At 52.9% G+C, this 21,155-nt stretch overlaps 3 protein-coding genes across 11 annotated transcripts in view; 2 read left to right on the forward strand and 1 right to left on the reverse strand.

Annotated features, from left to right (window-relative positions):
* GLYR1 (glyoxylate reductase 1 homolog) overlaps positions 1 to 9,273 on the forward strand; it is a 34,338-nt gene extending 25,065 nt beyond the window's left edge. For 3 of the 5 annotated variants that reach the window (XM_039239252.1, XM_039239255.1, XM_039239257.1), the window contains 6 exons: positions 414 to 524; positions 1,166 to 1,267; positions 1,895 to 2,057; positions 2,375 to 2,554; positions 2,865 to 2,989; positions 7,133 to 9,273. In XM_039239252.1, the coding sequence (XP_039095183.1) occupies positions 414 to 524; positions 1,166 to 1,267; positions 1,895 to 2,057; positions 2,375 to 2,554; positions 2,865 to 2,989; positions 7,133 to 7,207 (756 nt within the window). In that variant the 3' untranslated portion in view covers positions 7,208 to 9,273. The remainder of the gene's footprint in view (positions 1 to 413; positions 525 to 1,165; positions 1,268 to 1,894; positions 2,058 to 2,374; positions 2,555 to 2,864; positions 2,990 to 7,132) is intronic. The other 2 variants (XM_039239253.1, XM_039239256.1) reach the window with 1 other exon arrangement.
* Positions 9,274 to 9,736: 463 nt separating this feature from the next.
* ROGDI (rogdi atypical leucine zipper) lies at positions 9,737 to 15,825 on the forward strand. 2 transcript variants are annotated; one of them, XM_039239258.1, is made up of 11 exons: positions 9,737 to 9,870; positions 9,951 to 10,022; positions 10,742 to 10,830; positions 11,023 to 11,077; positions 11,783 to 11,863; positions 12,744 to 12,839; positions 14,054 to 14,152; positions 14,488 to 14,601; positions 14,688 to 14,737; positions 14,847 to 14,973; positions 15,288 to 15,825. In XM_039239258.1, exons 1-11 carry the CDS (start codon positions 9,826 to 9,828, stop codon positions 15,327 to 15,329), a joined length of 870 nt encoding a protein of 289 aa, XP_039095189.1. In that variant the 5' UTR covers positions 9,737 to 9,825; the 3' UTR covers positions 15,330 to 15,825. The 2 variants fall into 2 exon arrangements, with proteins under 2 accessions (XP_039095189.1, XP_039095190.1); XM_039239259.1 differs by lacking the exon at positions 11,783 to 11,863.
* Positions 15,826 to 16,247: 422 nt separating this feature from the next.
* Positions 16,248 to 20,562, reverse strand: SMIM22 (small integral membrane protein 22). Of its 4 annotated transcripts, none has more exons than XM_039239346.1 (4): positions 20,446 to 20,562; positions 16,660 to 16,818; positions 16,463 to 16,563; positions 16,248 to 16,309 (listed from the first exon to the last, which is right to left on the reverse strand). In XM_039239346.1, exons 2-4 carry the CDS (start codon positions 16,790 to 16,792, stop codon positions 16,268 to 16,270), a joined length of 276 nt encoding a protein of 91 aa, XP_039095277.1. In that variant the 5' UTR covers positions 16,793 to 16,818; positions 20,446 to 20,562; the 3' UTR covers positions 16,248 to 16,267. The 4 variants fall into 4 exon arrangements, with proteins under 4 accessions (XP_039095277.1, XP_039095278.1, XP_039095279.1 ...); XM_039239347.1 differs by lacking the exon at positions 20,446 to 20,562 and adding an exon at positions 16,994 to 17,052; XM_039239348.1 differs by lacking the exon at positions 20,446 to 20,562 and adding an exon at positions 16,962 to 17,005 and having other exon boundaries at positions 16,478 to 16,563.
* Between the last annotated feature and the right edge of the window lie 593 nt (positions 20,563 to 21,155).

Below are 21,155 nucleotides of genomic sequence, written 5' to 3' on the forward strand. Positions count from 1 at the left end.
TTGGTAAGGAATGGCAGCTTCCCAGCGCCAGCCGTGCTTCCCCAGCACGTGTGGATAGCCCAGGACACCGGGCAGGCTTTGCCACAGCCAAGACAGCCACAGAGGGCTGCGGATAGGTGCATTTATGTCCTGTTCTTCAAACAGGAAACCTGTAGCAGACATTTGTTTTGTACTTACTGTGAAGTAGAACATTGTTCGAGACACCAGTTATGCAAAACTACAAGATGGCCCTTAAGGAGCCCCATCCACTTCCCTCAGAAAGTTGGACCACCAACTCTGGTGTCCCTGGCCCCTAGCCTCAGCCTCCTCCCTTGGGAGGCCAGCCAGGAGGACTGGGCAGGGTGTCTCTGGCCTGGCTGTTGTATTGATTGTGCACTGCCTATAGCTCACGTTAGGATCTGTGACTTTTGCAGTGTGATTTGTTCATCCAGGAGGGGGCCCGCCTAGGAAGAACCCCCGCTGAAGTCGTTTCAACTTGTGACATCACCTTCGCCTGCGTGTCAGATCCCAAGGCAGCCAAGGACGTAAGGATCCCCTGTCTCCCCTCAGGTTGCGGCCAGGAAACCTGGCTGGCCTCCCTCTCCCCCATCTCCCCTGCCAATGAGTGAGTGTCTATAGCATGTGGGGGGTTGAATTTCCCATCTGGGGCCATCCCTCATTGTGAAAAGCATTTTTGTAAATTGAATACAAACTTTTTTTAATCCAGAACAAAAAGTAAAAAAAGCTAGGGTCCCTAAGAGCTGTGCTGACAGGCCCCATGTATTCTTATTGGGTCCATGTGCCCAGATCCTGTGTTTAGCTAGGGCTAGGGCTGTATTTGTGTGTTTTCAAAGTTCAGGTACAGTAGTCATCTTGTTAAACTGGTGACTAGTTTAATCCAAGTAAATCCAAAGAAATTAAGAAAATACTGAGATTATCATTTAAATGGGAGGTTTTTAATAAAAAGGAACACACACATATCCTTTTAAAAGATTGTGAGGAATGTACTAAAGGCACTTTTCTTTCTTAGGCTTATTTCACTTGCTCTCCTCTTTTCAGCCTTAATATTTAGCCCCTAATCAGTAAGTAAGACAAAAAAGCAACTGGGTTCTGACCTGAGGTCTAAGGGGCTCCTGGGCATCTGGCCAGGAGCCTGGGCTATTGCTTCCCCCTTGTGTCTCCACAGCTGGTGCTGGGCCCCAGTGGTGTACTGCAAGGGATCCGCCCCGGGAAGTGCTATGTGGACATGTCAACAGTGGATGCTGACACAGTCACTGAGCTGGCCCAGGTAGCGGCCTCGTTTGTGCTGGGCCTCCAGCGTCCTTGCGGTTGGAGCCCAAGACTCTGGCTGATCACCCCTGAATGGGCAACTTGCTTATTCTAGAAACAAAAGCAGGGGGAGGAAGAAAGGCCTGGAGCCTTGGGGCTAGGTTGTCCTCACTCTCTACTTTCAAAGCCACAGCTAATCTGAACGGCCATGAGAAGAGAGGTGCTGCCCAGCTGGGATGGGCATTAGGTCCCAGAGCTGCCGGCCCTACAGTGAGAAGCAATGCAGGCAGCTGGCAGGCCCTTTTTGGTTTAAGCAGCTATCTACAGTTGACGCTAACAGAGTATTCTTCCCCCTGAGCTGCTGGGCAAGGTGGTGACTTCTGGCCCCTATGTGTCCTGAGGGTGGCCGAAGTCGGGGAAGGGCAGTGTCTGGAGGAGGTGTGGTCGGCCAAGCCATGAGCATGGTCATGTTTGGTCATTGTACGAAATTGCAACTGACTGGGAGCAGGCTGGGAGACTTCAGCTTCACTGCATGCTGCATGTGATTGAGGCATCTGTTGGGGGCCTCAGTGTGGAGGGCCAGGTGTTCCCACTTGAAACCCCAGTGAGAGGCAAGGCCTTCAGAAGCCATGACTTTCCTTTCCAGGTGATTGTGTCCAGGGGGGGCCGCTTTCTGGAAGCCCCGGTCTCAGGGAATCAGCAGCTGTCTAATGATGGGATGTTGGTGATCTTAGCAGCCGGAGACAGGGGCTTGTATGAGGACTGCAGCAGCTGCTTCCAGGCAATGGGGAAGACCTCCTTCTTTCTAGGTAACATGCCTGCCCACCATCGGGCCACTGAAGGCCCGGAGGCTGGGTGGGCCACATCCCCTCTAGACTGCACTGATGACAGCGTCATTCCCGCACGGCCTCTCTGCCTGGGGCCCCCGTGGGAAAGTTTCCTTTGACTTGCACGGTCAGTGCCTGGAAGGAGGAAGAGCCCGAAGGGTCAGAGCCAGTTCTGTCAGGGGCAGGTGAATGGGGCCTCCCCTGGGTGTAGAGGTGGGTCCGAGCAGGGATGAGGGTGGGCAGAAAGTCCCTGCCCTCAGAATTCTTGAGAAGTGACCGTGATTCTCTGCCCTGGCCAGGTGAGGTTGGCAACGCAGCCAAGATGATGCTGATTGTGAACATGGTCCAGGGAAGCTTCATGGCCACCATCGCTGAGGGGTTGACCCTGGCCCAAGTGACAGGCCAGTCCCAGCAGACACTCTTGGACATCCTCAATCAGGGACAGTTGGCCAGCATCTTCCTGGACCAGAAGTGCCAAAGTGAGTTGCCTTTGGCTTCTCTTGCGTTTTAGTTCTGATAGGAGCTGAGAAACTAGGTCAGGCAGCTGTCACAGAGCAGTCTCTTCTAGGGCTCATTGGGTATGAAAGACTCACCCTCTTCAGTCAGTCCATGCTCTTGGACAGAGGGGGACCAGAGACCTGTTAGGTGGGATTTGGGGGTACTGGGCTGGGAACCAGTCTCTTCAGTGTCCAAGAGGGAAGAAATGCTAGATGTTGAGCCCTGACAATACTACAGGTAGTTTCTTAGTTAGAGTCCTGATAATTCTGATAAGTGGCTTTCCCTCCTCAGATATCCTGCAAGGAAACTTTAAGCCTGATTTCTACCTGAAGTACATCCAGAAGGATCTCCGCTTAGCCATTGCTCTGGGTGATGCCGTCAACCATCCCACTCCTATGGCAGCTGCAGCCAATGAGGTACCTACCAGAGGCGAGGGCAACCCTGGCCATCTTCCTTGTGTTTTTACTCTCTCCTCCCCACCCTGTCTTTACTTTGGCTTTGCTTCCTGTCTCACCTCTTGAGGTGGAACGTCAGGCTATTGGTTTTAGACAGGAGCATGTGAAACTGTACACTTCCTTCCGAGCCATGCTTACCTCCCTTGTGATTTCTTTGACCTGTGGATTATTCAAAAGTGTGTCAGATACTTGAAGTTGTCCTACATATGTAATGGTTATTGATTACTAATATGTCTCTGTTGTGGTTAAAAAACACATCTTGTGTGATTTTTTATTCTTTCAATTTATTCAAACTTGTTTTGTGTCCCAGCAGATGGTCTATCTTGGTGGGTGTGCCATGTGCACTTACGAGGACTATGTTCTACAGGTATCAGTTAGGTCGAGGTCGGTAGTGTTTTTGCAGATCGTCTTTACTGGTCTTTTTCTCAGATCCTTTCAACTGCTGAAAGATCTTAAAATCTCCAACTGTGAATGAGGAGGGATTGTCTGTTTTTCCCTTTGATTTTGTCTGTTACCTTTGAAACTTGTGATTTTGAAACTCTCAGCCATTTGTGATGGCCACGTCTTCCTGATGCGTTTGCCCTTCTATTATTATTAAATGTCGCATCTTATCTGTGTTTTGAAGCCTATTGCCCTGTTTTACTATAGCTGCTACTGTTTTCCTATATCTTCGTTTTATGTTTATTTATTTATTGAGAGAGAGAATGAACGGGGGAAAGGCAGAGAGAGGGGGGGAGACAGAGAATCCCTATTTGAGCCTTAAACTCATGAACTGTGAGATCATGACATCTGAGCTGAAATCAAGAGTCAAACCCTGGTGCCCCCAATGTATATTTTTTTCATTCATTTACTTCAGCTGATGTCTTTATACTGCGTCTTCTGTATACAGTCTGTCATTAGCGCTTGCATTTTTACCCATTCTGAAAGATTCTGCCTAATAATTGGGGTATTTCATCACTTACATTTTTTTGAATGACAACGTTATTAAGCACCTACACATGCACTTTTTGAAAACAGTTGTTTAGAAGCATAGCCTTAAAAAAGCTGAGCACTACTTTTTTACTGTAGCATTATAATAAAAACTATGTTTGGTAGGGTGCCTGGGTGACTGTCAGTTAGGCATCTGATGATCTCCCACTTCCTGAGTTCTAGCCCCACATTGCTCTCTATGCTGACAGCTCAGCTCCTGCTCCAGATCCTCTGTCTCCCTCTCTCTCTGCACCTTCCCCACGCACATGTGCTCTCTCTCAAAAATAAACATTTTTAAAACACTACATTTTGTGTAAAACACATATATGAAACAAGTAAGTTCATTTCTTTTAGAAGCTGTATCTTCCAAGTGCTAGAAGATACACATCATTCAAGTTAAATAGAAGTCTCAAGTGGCTTGTTCCAGCGAAGAAATAAACACAGTTCTGCTCTTTTCAGATCTGCCTTTTCGTAACCTATAATCTGTCCCTGAATTTTGTGTTTTTTGTCCCTTCCTTGTCTGCCTGAACATTCCAGAGTACGTACTTGTTTTCAGGTTCAGTACCATTTCAGGTTACTCCTGTTTGTTTTACCTTGGATTCTCTCTTTAGCAGCAGGCTTATTTGTGTATTTTATATAATTTTTTTGTCAATGAGCTTGTCTTTTTTTTTTTTTCCCAATGAGCTTGTCTTTAATTGAAGTTAATTCTGAAGGGTTATGTGTGTGGCTTGTGTTTGCACATTTCTCTGTGAGATGATTTCTGACTTGCCGATGCCCTGACTCTACAGGATTCATTGGCTTGAAAACAGACATTTAGTTAATTTTTCGGTGGAACGTGGTGCTTTCTGGCCATTTGGATGGTGTGAATTTAGGCTCCTCACTGGAGCTACTGTTCAGTATCTTAAGGTTAACTAGTCCAGTAACATTTAGTCTTTGTCTTAAAATCTGTTACTCTGTGGTCAGATTTGGAGCTACCGTTTTATCATTTGATTGCTGTTTGTCTCTTCTGGCTTTTGACTGTCCTTCCTATTCTGCCTTCTGGATTATTTGAATATTTTTTAGAGTTCTTTTTTATCTCCTGGCTTCTTAATGATGCATTGTTTCTCTTCTATCTTTGCTCTAGGGATTTCAGTATGCAAGGATATACAATATCCTTAAACTTCATGGTTTGCTTAGAGTTAACATTGCACCTCTTCGCGTAAAACATAGATCCAGTTTCCTCCCCTCTGCCTCTCCTTTAAGGCTGGGTTTCTCCACCTGGGCACGATAGGCATTGTGTTGTGGGAGCCGTCCTGTGCTTACAGGATGTTTCGCAGCATCCCTGTCCTATACCCACTGGAGGCCAGCAACACCCCCTCAGTTGAGACTGTGTCTGCAGACATTACCAGATGTCCCGTGGGAGCAAAATAATCCCTGGTTGAGAACCCCTGCTTTAAGGTGCAGATGTACTGTGGGTTACGTCTGCCTTTGTTTTAAATATATAGTCAATGTTGGAATGTTTTAAGTAGTCCTATGTATTTTTTTTAATTAAGAGAAAAATATTGTGTATTTCTCTTATTTACCATTTCCAGTGCTCTCCATTCTTTTCTGAGGAATTGAATTTCTCTCTGGTATTGTTTCCTTTCAGCTGGAAGAACTTGGTTTAGCATTCCCTGTAATGCGGGTCTCCTGGCAATGATCGGTTTTCTTTTCTCTGAAAAGGTTTTGATGGAGCCTTCATGTTGAGCTGACAGCTACACCTGAGCTGTAACGGACACTCAGCTGTGGTGGCTTCAGCTAGACTATGTTTGAAAAAAGGCAAAAACTCAGCTGGCTGCATGGGGGAAACCTCGTGTCCACCTGCATTTCCTCAGTGTGCCTGGATGCCATACTGCCTTTGTCAAATGGCTTTTTTTTTTTTTTTTAATTTTTTTTTTAATGTTTTATTTATTTCTAGGAGAGAGAGAGAGACAGCGTGAGCAGGGGAGGGTCAGAGAGAGAGGGAGTCACAGACTGAAACAGGCTTCAGGCTCTGAGCTGGCAGTCAGCACAGAGCCCGACGCANTTTATTTATTTCTAGGAGAGAGAGAGAGACAGCGTGAGCAGGGGAGGGTCAGAGAGAGAGGGAGTCACAGACTGAAACAGGCTTCAGGCTCTGAGCTGGCAGTCAGCACAGAGCCCGACGCAGGGCCCGAACCCACAAACCGCGAGATCATGACCTAAGCGAAAGTCGGACGCTTAACCGACTAAGCCACCCAGGCGCCCCTGTCAAATGGCTTTTTAATTCTCTTCACACACTATTCACCTAATGTCTCTGGGGTGGCTGTTGATTGCCAAGCACTATTCTAGGCTCTTGGGACAAGTTCAGGGGCAGCCTGTTCCCTTCCTTATGGTGCTTACATTTTAATGGAAGGAAGCACAAGATAACAGATAAGTATTTAAACAAGAATCTGTGAAGGTCAGACGTATGAGTAAAATAGAGCAGAGTAAGTAAAGGTGACCAGAGTGAAGTGGTACAGCCACTATTTTAGATTAGGCTGCTCAGGAAAAGCCTTGGTGCTGACTGGGAAGGAGCCAGCTGTGCTGAGGGAAAAGCATCCTATGCAGAGGGAAGGCGAGGATAGCAGCCCAGAGAATAACACAGGAAGACCCTGCAGGTAGGAAGGGACATGATTATAGTTACTAACAGTGCTCTGAGCCCTTTACCTCCCTCAGTCTATTTAATCCTCACGATAACCTTGTTACCTTCTCCACAACATCAAGTATTAGTGGTGATGGCAAAAAAACACTGAGGCACTTGGGTCAAGATTAGTAAGGAGGGACTGGGTGGCTCATTCGGTTAAGCATCAAACGTCCGTCTTTAGCTCAGGTCATGATCTCATGGCTCTTGAGCTCCAGCCCCTCCTCGGGCTCTCTGCTTTCCGCACAGAGCCCTCTTCAGATCCTCTGTGCCCCTCCCCTGCTTGTTTTTCTCTCCAAAATAAACTTTTTTTTTCAATTTAGTTAAAAAAAAAAAATCAGTGTGAGGGCATGGCCAGGAGTTGTACCTAGACAGCCTGCCTGCCTGACCACATTTAGAACCACCTCCAGGAAGCGGATTGTGTCTTTTAACTCAGCTCTGTGGCCAGAGACTAAGTGTATCTCCTTTTTTTCCAGGTGTACAAAAGAGCCAAGGCACTGGACCAGTCTGACAACGACATGTCTGCCGTATACCGAGCCTATATACACTAAGCCCTCAATACCCCTGCCCCCCAGTCTTCCCTCTGGCCCCTCCTCCTCACATGGGGTTGGGGTCCTGGGACTTAGTTCTGGACCAGTCCACCTGTCTCCATCTCCTTTTCTACAGACTTTGAGACTTGCCATCAGCACAGCACACAGCGTCACCCCTCCCCTGGAGGTCCTGGGGAGGGGAGGGGTGTCAGCAGGATTGGCCTTTGGGAAAGCTCTTGAGCTGGGCACTAGCCCTGGACTAGGTGGCTGTGTTCACACACACACCCACACACACCCTACACACCACACACTGGCTCTTGCCCCAGGATAGAAGCTACCCAGAAACTGCTGCCTGGCTTTTTTTTCCTCCTGAGCTTATCTTATCTCAGACCCTTTCCAGTAGAGGAACTAGAATCAGCAGTGAGAACTGGAAGCCTTCCCACTGCTTCCTTCCTTCAGAACAAAGAGGCTGTGGTTACATCCACGTCCCCCCACTGGATCCCCCACGTGAGAGAGAGGCTCTGGGCCAAGATGAGCCAGCACCGACTCCAAACAGAGGGTCCTCATGGGCCCTCCAACCTCAGGTGACCAGCGATGAGGATTGTCATGTTTAAGCTACCAATGTGCAACCAACTCTCCATAAATGCCTTTGTGAACTGAAAAGAGATTGGCAAAGTTGAGCGAACATGGGGCTCTGGCTCTCCAGGGAGAGCAGCAAACCGCCAGCACATCAGGTGAGCCTCACAGAAGCCAGCTCTCCTCGCCGCTCTTGAGCACCTGTCCCAGAAGTCACCGTCACTGCAGAGCCCTAGACTGGGATCAGAGTTCCTTGCTTTGGTGTAGGGGGAGCTCACTCCTCACCAGGCTCTTCTAGTATTTGGATTTGCATTCCAGTCCTTGGGAAGGGGATCCTGAGGGCCATCAGGGAGGAGCAGAGAGGGAGGAGAGTGGGTTCCTTCCTGTTTCCGTTATGCTGCAGACTCCACCTGGAGCCACTCTGACTGGGTCCCCTCACAGCAGTCCCACCCCCTCCAGCCTGCTCCCGCACATGTTCCCCACCTGCCCACCCCTTCATTCTCCCGCCTTTTCTTCCCCTGGAGATGGTGTTTCTGTCCCTTCTTTGGCCCAGACCCAGCCTGACCAACGATGGCCATTTCTTAGGCTTGGCTCTTGAAACAGGATCGAGTGTCTTCACTTCAGCCAGAAGCATGGGCTTCAATGCTTCCAGGGCCCCAGGGTCTTTTGGGAGGGAAGAGAACTGGGCCTGACCCAACCTGAACTAACTGACCCAAAGAGGTAGAGCTAAGACATCCTTGAGACCCTAACATTTCTCCTTGGATAGGGGACCAGAGGGACTTGCAATGTGGCATAAAAACAAGGAGAAGTCACCTAAAGGATGTCAGCGTTCTCTCCTGTGTGGGTTGCATTTTCCAAAGTCATACTTTGCCGGTCAGCATTTCTAGTGAATATATATAATGAGACCACACTGGTGTGGGCCCCTCCCCCTCACAACCTTGGCCCTTTTTCACTGATCAGAACCCAGGCTAGGGGATCTCAGAAGACATAGGGGGAGGGCAGGGAAGATGCCTGCGGGTTTTTGGCATAACTTCACTGGGATCTGGAATTCTTTTCTGTCTGAACACAAAGCCTGTTCTAGTCCTAGCCGGACACTCGGGGTGGGGGTGGGGGGTGGGGGAAGATGCTGTAATGAAACTGGTTAGTCAATGTTGTCTTAATATTGTTGACAATTCTGTAAAGTTTCTTTTTATGAGTATTTCTGTTTAAGCTATTTCACCTTTGTTTTGAAATCCTTCCCTTTTAGAGAAAATGTGACACTTGTGAAAAAGCTTGTAAGAAAGCCCCTTTTCCACTACCCCCCCTTTTTTTTTTCCTTTAAACCTCCTTTAAATGACAAATCTTCTAGGTAATTAAGGTTGTGAATTTTTATTTTTGCTTTGTTTTTAATGAGCATTTGTCTTTCAGAATAGGATTGTGTGATAATGTTTAAATGGCAAAAACAAAACATGATTTTGTGCAATTAACAAAAAGCTACTGCAAGCAAAATAAAACGTTTCTTGGTAACACAACTGTGACTGCTGACCTCGGCAGGGGCCTGTGCCCAGACCCAGAGGGCCGTGTGCGCAGCAGCTGCCCCGCAGCCCTCGCGCCCCAGCGCCGGTACTGCGGGTCAGCTGGCTGGCTGTTCCTCCTGGACCAACGGAACCCGCGACCTCCGCGGGCGGAGAGTGAGGCCGAGCAGGAACAGGCTGCCGCGCCGGCCAATCGCTGGGAGCGGCGAGAGCAACCCATCCCGCTGGCCAATCAATATGTGCAAGCGGAGCAGGGCGCCCTATCAGGGCCGGGGAGGGGCGGGACAAGTGGCCGCAGCGCTCCCCTTGGCAGAGCGGCTGTGGACTCGGCGCCCGAGCTCGCGGTGCCCGCGGTTGGTGCTGGCGGCGGCCTGGGACAGCCGGGGCAGGCGGGCTCGCGCAGCCGCCGGCCTCGATTCGGGGGGCCGGTCGGCCGGTCGACGGCGGGAGAGGCGGCTCGGGGGCGGGGCGGACGCACGTGCAGCCAATCGGCAGCAAGCGCGCTGACGGCCGGTGCACCGAGCCTCGAGCGGACGGCGAGAGGCGGCGATGGCGACAGCGATGGCAGCGACGGCGGCGGAGCGAGCGGTGCTGGTGAGGCGCGCGGGCAGGGCAGCGCAGGGCGGAGCCGGGGGCGGTGGGCCCGGAGGCTGACAGTCGGCCTGTGCCCGCAGGAGGAGGAGTTCCGCTGGCTGCTGCACGACGAGGTGCACGCCGTGCTCAGGCAGCTGCAAGACATCCTCAAGGTAAGGCGCCTGGCGGGCCAGCCCTGCTGCGTCTCCTTCCCGGGCCGAAGCGCCTGCTGTGGACGCGATGCGCGGTATGTAGACCAGGCCCTGTCTCCGAGGACTTGGAGGCCAGTCAGGGTACCAGCACATGATTGCCCACTTAATCACAAGCAGCTGTGTGAGCGCAGTGCGGTGGGCCTGGAATGAGCTCCCGGGGAAGGGGGTCGGGGTCTACGTAGGTTTCCGTCGAAGTTGTGGTCTCGGTCTCCAGCATCATACTCAACTTCTGGGGGCCTCCCTTTCTCAAAAAGAAGATTGCAGTACCAGCCTCACAGGGCTATCGTGAAGCTAAGTCAACTCGCAGAAATGTCCAGGCATTGCCTGGTAGGGCAGGAATTGCGAGTTGTCACGACTACTATCATTTTCTGAACCTGCCCTCCACCCCCAGCATCTTAAGCAAGCCCGGAGGCCATATCTATGTTCAATATACAGGAGTCAGGCTTGAGGCAGGCGTCTGGGGAATGTGGAAGGAACAGCTTACCACTCTGATAGGACCTGAAAACCAGGTTGGGGTGGAAAGGTCTGAGAAATGGGCAGGTGCCCTGGAGGCTTGGATAGGGTGCTCCGGTGAGACCAGCCCACTTGACCCTGCCCTGGTCAACCTAGGAAAGGGGCTTCTGGAAGGACCGTTGAACTGGATCGGATGAACTTTACCCCACTCCCCTCTGCCCCTCCAGGAGGCCTCTCTCCGCTTCACTCTGCCCTGCTCTGGCACCGGCACGGAGGGTTCTGCCAAGCAGGAGAACTTCATCCTTGGCAGCTGTAGGTGAGCCAGGGCTGAGCAGAAACGAGGGTGATGAGCTGCTTGTGAGGAGGACACCTGGGATACCCTCTAGGAGAGGCGGCACAGCCAAGGCCCAGTGGGCCCTCCTGGGGACAGCCAGGGGCAAGCTGCTGGGAGGGCGAGGTGGTGGGAGAGGGCAGCCACAGGCACTGCTCTGACTCCCACGTGTTGCAGCACAGACCAGGTGAAAGGCGTGCTGACTCTGCAAGGGGACGCGCTGAGCCAGGCGGTGAGTCCCCCAGCCCCTCTCCCCTTTCTCTGCTGTTGGAGGATCCAGTGGGGAAGAGTGTGGGGGCCTCCTGCTGAGCTCTGTCACCAGTTAGCTGTGTGACCCTGGGCAAGATCCTTGATCTCTCTGGGCCTCAGTTTTCTCGTTTGTAAAATACTCCCCCCATCCCCCAGCAGCCTCCTCATGGAATTGGTGTGTGGCTTCAGTGAGAGGTGCCGGAAGGGGGATGTTTGCACACGGCCCGGCCCTGAGTCTGGGCCCAGTGAAGCGTGGGCAATGGCTGGATTAAGCTGGCCCCAATTCAAAGTGGAATTAGCCAACATCTGAGCCCCGTTGGTGCCAGGCACCAAGACGTGGGGGAAGGTGCCTCTCCTCCAGCAGCGGGTGGGTGTTCAGTCCATCGGCCTGTACCCATGTTCCCTTTTTGCCTACAGTCACAGCTCCTCCTGGCTGAGGCCACCTTCCCCTTTCTCTTTTCCCTTTCATTTCTTTGTGGTTCCTCTTGGGCCTGAGTTCCTGTTTCCTGACCTCCCTACCTCCCTGTTCACACCCCAAATGGCAAAGGTGCTGGGAGACTTCTGCCCTGTGGAATGACTGGGGCCCGAGCCACCACACACACCCCGTTTCTGCCCCCCTGCTCAAGGGCTCACGGTGGCCAAAAGCAGGAAGGTATCGTCCTTCTGCTTACCCGCCCTTGCCCTTCAGGACGTGAACCTGAAGATATCCCGGAACAACCAGCTGCTGCACTTCGCCTTCCGAGAGGATAAGCAGTGGAAGCTGCAGCAGGTAGCTGGGCCCTTGCCCTGCCAGGGCTCAGGCCACCAGGGCTCAGGCCACCAGGGCAGGCAGGGGCGGGCCTGAGTGGCACTCATGGCTCCAGGGCTGGCCATGGGGATTTGAGGCCGTAGCAAGCGTGGAAGGGTGTTTCCTGGTAGCAGAGCTGGGGCAGCAGTGCCTGGGGCTCCTGAGCCTAGCCTTGAGGGAGGTGGAAAATCTATCTGTTGGCCCCTGGGCCCAGCGGGAACCACAAGGGTCCTCTTGAACCAGGAACTCCCCTTTCCAGAGGGCGGGGGAGGCTGGAGGCTGGAGGCTGGCTCCTGGAGACAAAGTCCATGCTCCCCACTAGCTCCTGTGTGATTGGATTGACCCAAGCCCCTTCCCTTCTCACTGGACACCACCTGGTCTCCACCTCAGGGCCTTTGCCCATGCTTGGCTCTCTGCCTGGAGTCTTCTCTCCCTGCTTTTCTTGTCACTTGGGTGATGCTCAAGAGTCACTTCCCTGGGGCCCTCCCTTGACATCCATCCAGCAGAAGAGACTCCCCCTCCCCCATCCTGCAGAGTCACCCTCTTTCCTTATGCAAGTCAGTCTGTTTTTATCTTGTGCCTTGACTCCGATCACCTGCCCTCCTCTAGAAGGGGAGCTATGTGACGGCAGGCCTGCCAGCCTTGCTATGTGCCCAACACCCAGTCAGGGCCTGGTGTTCAGAGGACACAGAGCTGGCCGCTGGTGGGGGGAGGTCAGGCAGGCAGTTCCTGCCCCACCCCTCCAAGGAGAATGGGCCCTCAGCATGAGGGCTGGGAAGGTAACTGCCCACCGAGAGATGAAGTTGACATTTCTTCCTCCTACGGCCCATCCCGCTGACCACTCCATGGCCACTGTTTTCAGATCCAGGATGCCAGGAACCATGTAAGCCAAGCCATTTACCTCCTTGCCAACCGGGATGAAAGCTACCAGTTCAGGACGGGAGCAGAGGTCCTCAAGGTGAGCTGCCAGAAGGGACAGGAGAACCAGGTTCCCCGCCCTGACCTGACCCTGACCAGGCCCCTGGTGAGCTCTGCCCCCACATCCTCAGGCGCAGCTGATGCACCACCCATCACCTCTCAGTGTACACATATCTTTCCAGCTGCAGTCAAATGATTCACATCCCAGATTCCAGTCTCAGATCCAGGTTCTGATCCCAGAGCCTCCTCTGTCAGCTGTGCAGCCTCAGATCACTTTCTTAGCCATTCTGTGCCTCAGTAGCCTCACCTGTAGAGGGGGTACTCGTGGTAGTGACTACCAGTTGTGATAATGCAGGTAAAATAGCCCCTGACAAATGCTTAGGCAATAGTAGCCACTAGTAGTCGTAGGGCTAGCAGTAGAGGAACCCTTATAATTAGCCAAGGGACTTCACATGGTTTGCAGGGACCAGCTGAGCTCATGCTTAAGCCCTGTCCCTGATTTGCTGTGTGTCTTCAGGTGATTCACCTTCCCTCTTTGAACCTCTGGGCCCTCATGTGAAAACTTAGAACTAGATGGACTAAGGTCCCTCCCAGAGCTGTGACCACCCTGGGGAAAGGGGATGCAGTCCCCATGCTTCCACCCAACATATGCCTTTCTGGGAGCCAGGTCACCCCCATGCCCATGGCAATAGCTGGAAGCAGTGGAAGCTGGGGCTCCGAGGAGTTCAAGCCAGAGTTTTAGTTGTGGCAAAGGAAAAAGATGAGTTCCAGATGGTTCCACCATTCACTAGCTATGTGACCTTAGCACCTTGGAGCTTTCCTTCCTCACCTGTGAAAATGAGACTGGTGCCCCAGGTGAAGACTGGAACTTATCCATGCCATCACCCTCCCTGGCTCCTTGTACCCACGCAAGCTTCTAAGTTCCTTGATTGCCTGCACCCCCATCCACAAAGCCCTCATGCCCCTGGCCTGACCCTCAGGATCTCCCATCTTCCATTCCCCACTCGACCAGCACCCAGGATCCCATGCAATAGAACCTGCCAGACAGGTGGTCAACAGTGCAGACATCCTGCCCCCCACCCACATCTGGAACCCCAGAACCTGCACCTTTAACCCCACACAGCTGGGGTTCAGGCCTGGAGACCGCGAGCACCCAGGGCAGGAGCTGGGAGCTACTGTGACTTTGTCACGCTCTGATGCGGGAAGGGGGGGGGGGCTGCCCTCACAGCAGCTATGACCAGCCCTTCCCCACAGCTGATGGACGCTGTGATGCTGCAGCTGACCAGAGCCCGCAACCGGCTCACCACCCCGGCCACCCTTACTCTGCCTGAGATTGCTGCCAGTGGCCTCACGGTCAGTGCCTTAGTCCAGCCCCTGCCCCAGGAGAGGGAATCCCCACTGGGAGGGACGTGCATGTGAAGGGGTGCTGGAAACCCCAAATTGTTGTCCAAGTTTTCTGTCTATGCACAGTATTCTGGGATAAAATCCTTAGCTTCCATCCTGCATCTCCCAAATGCCCTTAGTCTGGGTCAGTGCTTCTCAAGCCTGGTGCAGAAAGCTACCCGGGGCACCTCAGAGGAGCCTAGAAGCTCCGGTCCATGGGTTGGGGAATGGGGTTCCCCGGTGGTTCTGGGAGTTCTGTGCCATGCAGCCCTCATCCTGTCTGCTTGCCCGGTCCTCCTCCCCAGCGGATGTTTGCACCTGCCCTGCCCTCCGACCTGCTAGTCAACGTCTACATCAACCTCAACAAGCTCTGTCTCACCGTGTACCAGCTGCACGCCCTGCAGCCCAACTCCACCAAGGTGAGAGACCCTCCCCACCCCTCCCCCACCCCCAGTGCCTGGCAGCCTCCAGGGCTGACTCCAGGGCTGGTCCTCTTCTTGCGTAGAACTTCCGCCCAGCCGGAGGCGCCGTGCTCCACAGCCCTGGGGCCATGTTGTAAGTGTGCTGCCCTGGAGCCACCTGCCCACCCCAACCCTCTGCACCTTGGGGGCCGGGGGTCAGGCTGGTCAGCACCACCCCCAGGGACCCTCCCCTCTCCCCACAGCGAGTGGGGCTCCCAGCGTCTGGAGGTGAGCCACGTGCACAAGGTGGAGTGTGTGATCCCCTGGCTCAATGATGCCCTGGTCTTCTTCACGGTCTCCCTGCAGCTCTGCCAGCAGCTCAAGGATAAGGTGGGGCGTGGGGACTGTGGGGTCGGCCTGGCCTCCCTGTCAGACAGATTGGGCCAGTCGGGTAGCAGGCTGCTAAGCCTTTTCATTTTGGGGGGATTCCAAGGGCTCTTGTCACACCTCCGAAGCAACCCCAAATCTCCACTGTATCCACACACACCCAGCAGTTGGGCCACAGAGTTGCTGAGCAACAGTACCCTCTCCCTGACAATTTGCCCTTGGATGACCTTGAAATCTCACCTGGGTCACAGGGTAGAGCAGGGGAGGCCCCCCAGCACCAGCACTCACCATGCCCCCTGCCCACCTCTCTCCTCCAGATCTCCGTGTTCTCCAGCTACTGGAGCTACAGGCCTTTCTGAACAGAACCCCCAGGAGCCTGTCCGCCTGGGACATGTCCCTTGTCCCCCTCACCTATCCCCCCAGGAGCGTCGGCCAGAGCTGGGCAGCGTGGGCTGTTTATTTTCCTCTTCACCCCATTCTGTCCATCATATTTGCACAGATGTAAATGAACACTGGGACCATTGAAATAGGGGACACTGGCTTGCTTTTCATTTTGTGGAGGAAGGTGGTCAGGAAGGTGGAGCTGAGATGTGGCCCACATTCCAAACCCTCCTTCCCTATGGGGCAGAGACCTTTGGACTCTGGGTGGGGTCAAGCCCGGGGCTCTCCTTCCGCCTCCTTTTCCTGCCTTCTGAGCTGCCCCGGGATGGTGAAGGGTAGCTGCACGCTCCCCCTCCATGGAAGGTGAGGAGTGAGTTAGGAGAGCGGACAGAAGCTGTGAGCTGTAGTGCCCTGGAATGTGTTTGCTTGGCATCCCTGACAAGGCCTCTAGGAAATAAAGATCATCAGACTTTACCTGGAGTGTCTGTCTGTCTGTCTGTCTGGGTGAGGACCAGGCTGGGGATCCTGGACAGTCAGGACCTGAGTGGGGTGCCCAGTGACTGAGCCCCTGGCCTCCCATGCCACCTTTGAGGGGGTCCTGCAGGCTGCCAAGGGGCTGAGTGGGATGGGAACAAGGGTTCTGCCTGGGGGCCCGGGTCCCTGAGTTGGGCCCCAGCTTCCCCTCCATGGGCAGTTGCTGGTGACCTGAAGCAAGTTACTTAGGGTCTGGTGACAGTCGTGCCGGCCGAAAGCGGTGAGCGACCAGATGGGCATCTGGATAAAGCAGTGAGTGCCCACACTGCCCACCCCTTAACAGGAGGCTCAGAACACACTCCAGACTCAGGTTCTGGGCAAACGAGGCATTGTTACTGTTGCCCAGCAGGACACACAGGCCGGGGGGGGGGTGCTCCCCGTGTTAAGGTTCCAGGGCCAAGTTATCCACGCCCTTGCGGTGTTCCTGCAAGAGAGACACAGGGAATCGTCTGGGCTTCACTCGCGTGTCCCCGGCCTGCCCCCTTTCCACAGGAGGCCCAGCCCCCTCCTCTCCCCAGTGCCCTTCCAGGCTGCCCCTCCTCGCACCTGCCCGGGCCAGGAGGCCAGGGGGGCTCACCTGCTCAGGGCTCACCTTCTGGGACCTGGGGGCGCGGCGGCCGCAGCAGCTGTAGCAGCAGCAGTGGATGCCAACAAGCAGCAGCAGCAGCAACACGGTGCCTGGGGGCGGGACGGGTGTCCAGAGAGGGCCCTCACCGGGGCCATGTCAGGGCCAGGAGGCTGGGGGGTGGGGGCGGAAGCCAAGGCCACACTCACCGAGGAAGATGAGGAAGATGATGAAGGCAGCAGTGTCCCACTGGGACTGGAACAGCTGACGGCTCCTCAGTTTCCCTAGCACTTCCTGGGCTGTGGCCTCCAGCTCCTTCTCCAGGTCCTCTGCCAAGGCCATCTCAGCTCCAGCCTTCTAGGTGCCACCTGCCCCGGCCCCCCAGGGGACTGCCTCAGAACCCAGCCAGACCTCCCACAGCCCAGCCCCTGCCCCCTCCCACACCAGCACCCCCCAACCCCTGCCTGGCCCCCTCCCACTTCCCCCAGCAGCCCCACACCCAGACCCCCACCAGTCTCTAAGCTCCCCCAGCCAGGCAGGTACCAGGTCCTGAGAACACAGACTACTTCCTGCTTCCGGATCCGACACCCGTGACAGCTGCCACCTGAGGCCTTGGCGCCTTGGCAACCAGCCCCACCCTTCCTAGGGGCGGCCAGGCTCCAGAGGGTGGGGCCTTTGCCCTAACAGGTGTGCTTACAGCCTCCCAATAGAAGCAGGTGCTGCGGGACCCAGGGAGGGAGCCACAGGCCTGTAAGCCTCTTCATTAGGGGATTTTTTGCTTTTTCTCAACAGACCAGACAGGCAGCCTGGAACACGGTATGCACTGGGCCTCTGTTGACTTGAGTGAAGAGAGACAGAGAGGAGGGAGGGACGGGGAGGGAAAAGTGGTTTCCATTCCACCTCCCCCGGGGCAGATGGCATGTGCCCACACTATACTTGGAGCCTTCGGGGTCCTTCTCTATTCTAATCCTCAGGATAATCCTTACAAGGAGATGGTTATCCTCTCTCGAAAGAGAAGCAAGTTACTTCCTCTCCTGGAACGTGGGGCCTGGGGTCCCCCCCTCGCCAGAAAGGCAGCTCTCACTCTCCCTTCTTTCAGCACAGACGTGTCCAGGTCCACCAGGGGCCAGACACCGCTCAGCACTTGAAGTTGGCCGTGAACCAAGTAAACCAACAATTTCTTAATTCTTGTGGTGTTTGTGGTCTAGCAGGGGAGAACATGTCAGCTAATGTTAGGCTCCGCACCTAACACTATGTGTGCATTAGCTGATTTGTCCTCAGGGCAAGCCTCAACTGGCGATCACTGTTCTTTCCACTCACAGTATGAAAGGTGTGGCCTTGAGAAGCTTAGCAGCCGGCTCAAGTCGCACGCTTACGGTACCCCTTCTCTGTCGCTGAGGTGACATACGAGCACACACTTCGTGGCTTCAAACAATACGGATTTATTGTCTTACGGTTCTGGAGGTCGGAATCTAAAACGGGTCGGCCATCTTCCGAAGGTTCTAGGGGCAATCCGTTCCTTGCCTTTTTTTTCTAGTGGCCACACACACTCCATTCATTGTTCATGCCAGTCTCTGCCTCCATCCCCATGTCTTCTCTGGCCCTGACCCTCCTGATCTCTCTATTACAAAGCCTCCTGTGATTACATTGGCCCACAGGATACTCTCGCCATCAAAATCCTCAGTCACATCTGCAAAGTCCCTTTTGCTGAGTAAGTTAACATAGTCACTCGAAGGTCCAAGGATTAGGATACAAACATCTCTGGGAGCCGTGATTCTGCCAGTCATAACCAGAGTGAGCAGAGAAGCCAGAACTGGGACCCAGGCATTCAGACCCTAGAGGCCTTCATCACCATATTAGAGGGCCCCCTGCCTTGGGTCCCCTTCTTCCACCCTCCCTTCCCTCCGTCCTCTCCCAGATCTCAGATCCCTGCTGCAGGGCAGGGGAGTTTTGAAATAACTAGAGTATTACTGCAGGAGGAAAGGAGAAAGATGCAGCCACTGTGGAAAACAGTCAGGTAGGTCCTCAAAAACTTACGCATGGTGAGGCGCCTGGGTGGCTTGGTCGGTTGAGCATCCGACTCTTGATTTCGGCCCAGGTCATGATCTCACAGTTCGTGAATTTGAGCCCCACATTGGTGGGGCATGGATCCCTCTTGGGATTCTCTGTCTCCCTCTCTCTCTGCCCCTCCCCCTATCATGAGCTGGCTCTCTCTCTCTCTCTCTCTCTCAAAAATAAATAAATATTTTAAAAAGTTACACATGGTGATAGCATATGGCCCAGCAATTCCGCTCCCAGGTATAGATAGACCCAAGAAAATTGAAAAGTTCTCGAAGGCTTGTACACAACTGTTCACAGCAGCACCAGTCGAAAGAGCCAAAATGTGGAAACAGCCCAAGCGCCTGTCAACTGATGAATGGATGACCATCACCGTGTGATCTGTCCATACACTGGGATGTCCTCCAGCTTCACAAAAGGAGGAAGCAGTGACACCTGCTACGACCCAGATGAACCTCCGAAACATGAATGAAGGAGACCAGACGCAAAATACCACATGGTGTGTAGATCTGTTTCTGTGAAATGCCCAGAAGAGTCAAATCCATAGAGACAGGAAGTAGTGAGTGGTTGCCAGGGGCTGAGAGGTGGGGGGGGTGGGAGGGGAGTGAGTACTTAGTGGTGATGGGATTTCCTTTGGGGTGTGAACAAGTCTTGGAACAGGATGAGGTGGTGGTTTTGCAGCACTGTGGGTGTACTAAATTCTCATCTGCCACTTACCTGTTCTCTTTAGAATGGATAATGGTTAATTTTGTGCAAATTAATTTATGCAAATTTTACCTAAAATTTATGTATTTATTGTCTATTATATATATACATATAAATAAATACATAAATATTTTTATGTATACACATATAAATTTTTTTAAGTAGGCTCTATGCCCAACATGACTCATGTTGACTCACAGCCCCGAGATCAGGAGTCACATGCTCTACCGACTGAGCCAGCCAGATGCCCCTTTACCATAATTTTATTTTTTTTTAATGTTTTTATTTATTTCTGAGAGGGAGAGAGACAGTGTGAGCAGGGGAGGGTCAGAGAGAGGGAGACACAGAATCCAAAACAGTCTCCAGGCTCTGAGCTGTCAGCACAGAGCCCGACGCGGGGCTCGAACCCACGAACTGTGAGATCATGTCATGAGCCGAAGTTGAACGCTTAACCGACTTAAGCATCCAACTCTTGGTTTCAGCTCAAGTCATGATTTCATAGTTCATGAGTTTGAGCCCCACATCGGGCTCCACGCTGACAGTGCAGAGCCTGCTTGAGATTATATCTTGCTCACTCTCTGCCCCTCTCCTGCTCATGCTCTCTCTCTAAATAAATAAGTAAATAAACTTAAAATAATAATAATAATAAAGTAAGACTTTCTAATGGCAATGTGGGGGGTTGCTCCTTATTAAAGAAAATCTGGGAAATTCCAACTTGTTAAAAGACAAAACCCAGAGCACCTGGGTGGCTCAGTGAGTTAAGCATCCAACACTTGCCTTCTGCTCAGGTCATGATCTCTCGGTTTGTGGGATCAAACTTCATCAGGCTCTGCGCTGGCAGTGTGGAACCTGCTTGGGATTCTCTCTCTGCCCCTCTCCCACTCGTTCTCTCTCTCTCTTTTAAAATAGATGAACTTAAAAAAAAAAAAAGGCAAAAACTACAGTTAGAGCCCTAGAGCTGAGCAATGATGGGGAGGCCATGGTAGGGTGTGTTTCAGGTAGGTCAGACCCACCCAGATGTAGATCCTGCTCCCAGCCCTTAACACCCACCAGTGCACAGCCTTGGGGCACAATCCTTGACCTTCTCTGCCTCAGTTTCCTCTTCTGTAAAATAGGTTTATAAATAGCATCCTTCTTCTCTAGTTAGATTGAATGGAATGATCCACATAAACACTTCCTTAGCACAATGAGGTGTTCTAGAAACAGACACTAAATGGCCACGTATTACTCACCCAACTTGTGGGTGTAATTCCCTTCAGTCTTCTGTTCTTTGTACACACCTGGGTTCATCTGCTATCTTCACACTGCTCAGATCACTTCACCCTGGGCTTTTCCCAATCACCACAGCCAAGAGCGCCTTGCAAGTGACCACTGCTTTCTGCAAGCGTGGTCATGACCCTGGCATCCTAGTGACCACCCACTGAGACTGGCTTTTTTTTTTTTTTTTCTTTTAACTCCCTCAGTTGTTCAGAAGCCTACTGTCACTCACAAGTGATTGCCACCAAGAGGCTTATCTCCTTAAGGGCATTTCCATAGTCAGAATCCTCCGCTCACGTTAAGTCCACAGGCCACCAATACTGTTTGGTCATCCATATGTAAGGTGCCCATTCACTTTGATGAGGAGGCCAGCCTCCCATATCCCTTGAGAGCTGTGGACTTGTATCTTGAGAGATTTCTCTGTTGGGAATGGACCGTGTTCCAGGGCAGACTCTGCCCGGCCCCACCCCCAGCCTCAAACCTTGAAGGTGAAGTTTAAGGTCTGTCATGAGATGTGTAGAAGGCAGGGAAGCACAAGGGACAGAAAGGCAGAGGGGGGCAGAAGGGTATTTGGGGCTCAGGACAGTTGAGGTGAGTGGACCGGGGAAGACTTGGTGAGTCGCAGTGGGCAAAGCAGGGTCCACAAACCACCTCCTGCTTTTCTAAATAGTTTTGCCTACACACA

Source organism: Hyaena hyaena, unplaced genomic scaffold (assembly GCF_003009895.1).
Source record: "Hyaena hyaena isolate Hyena2069 unplaced genomic scaffold, ASM300989v1 scaffold_155, whole genome shotgun sequence".
In the NCBI taxonomy this organism is placed as follows: domain Eukaryota; kingdom Metazoa; phylum Chordata; class Mammalia; order Carnivora; family Hyaenidae; genus Hyaena; species Hyaena hyaena.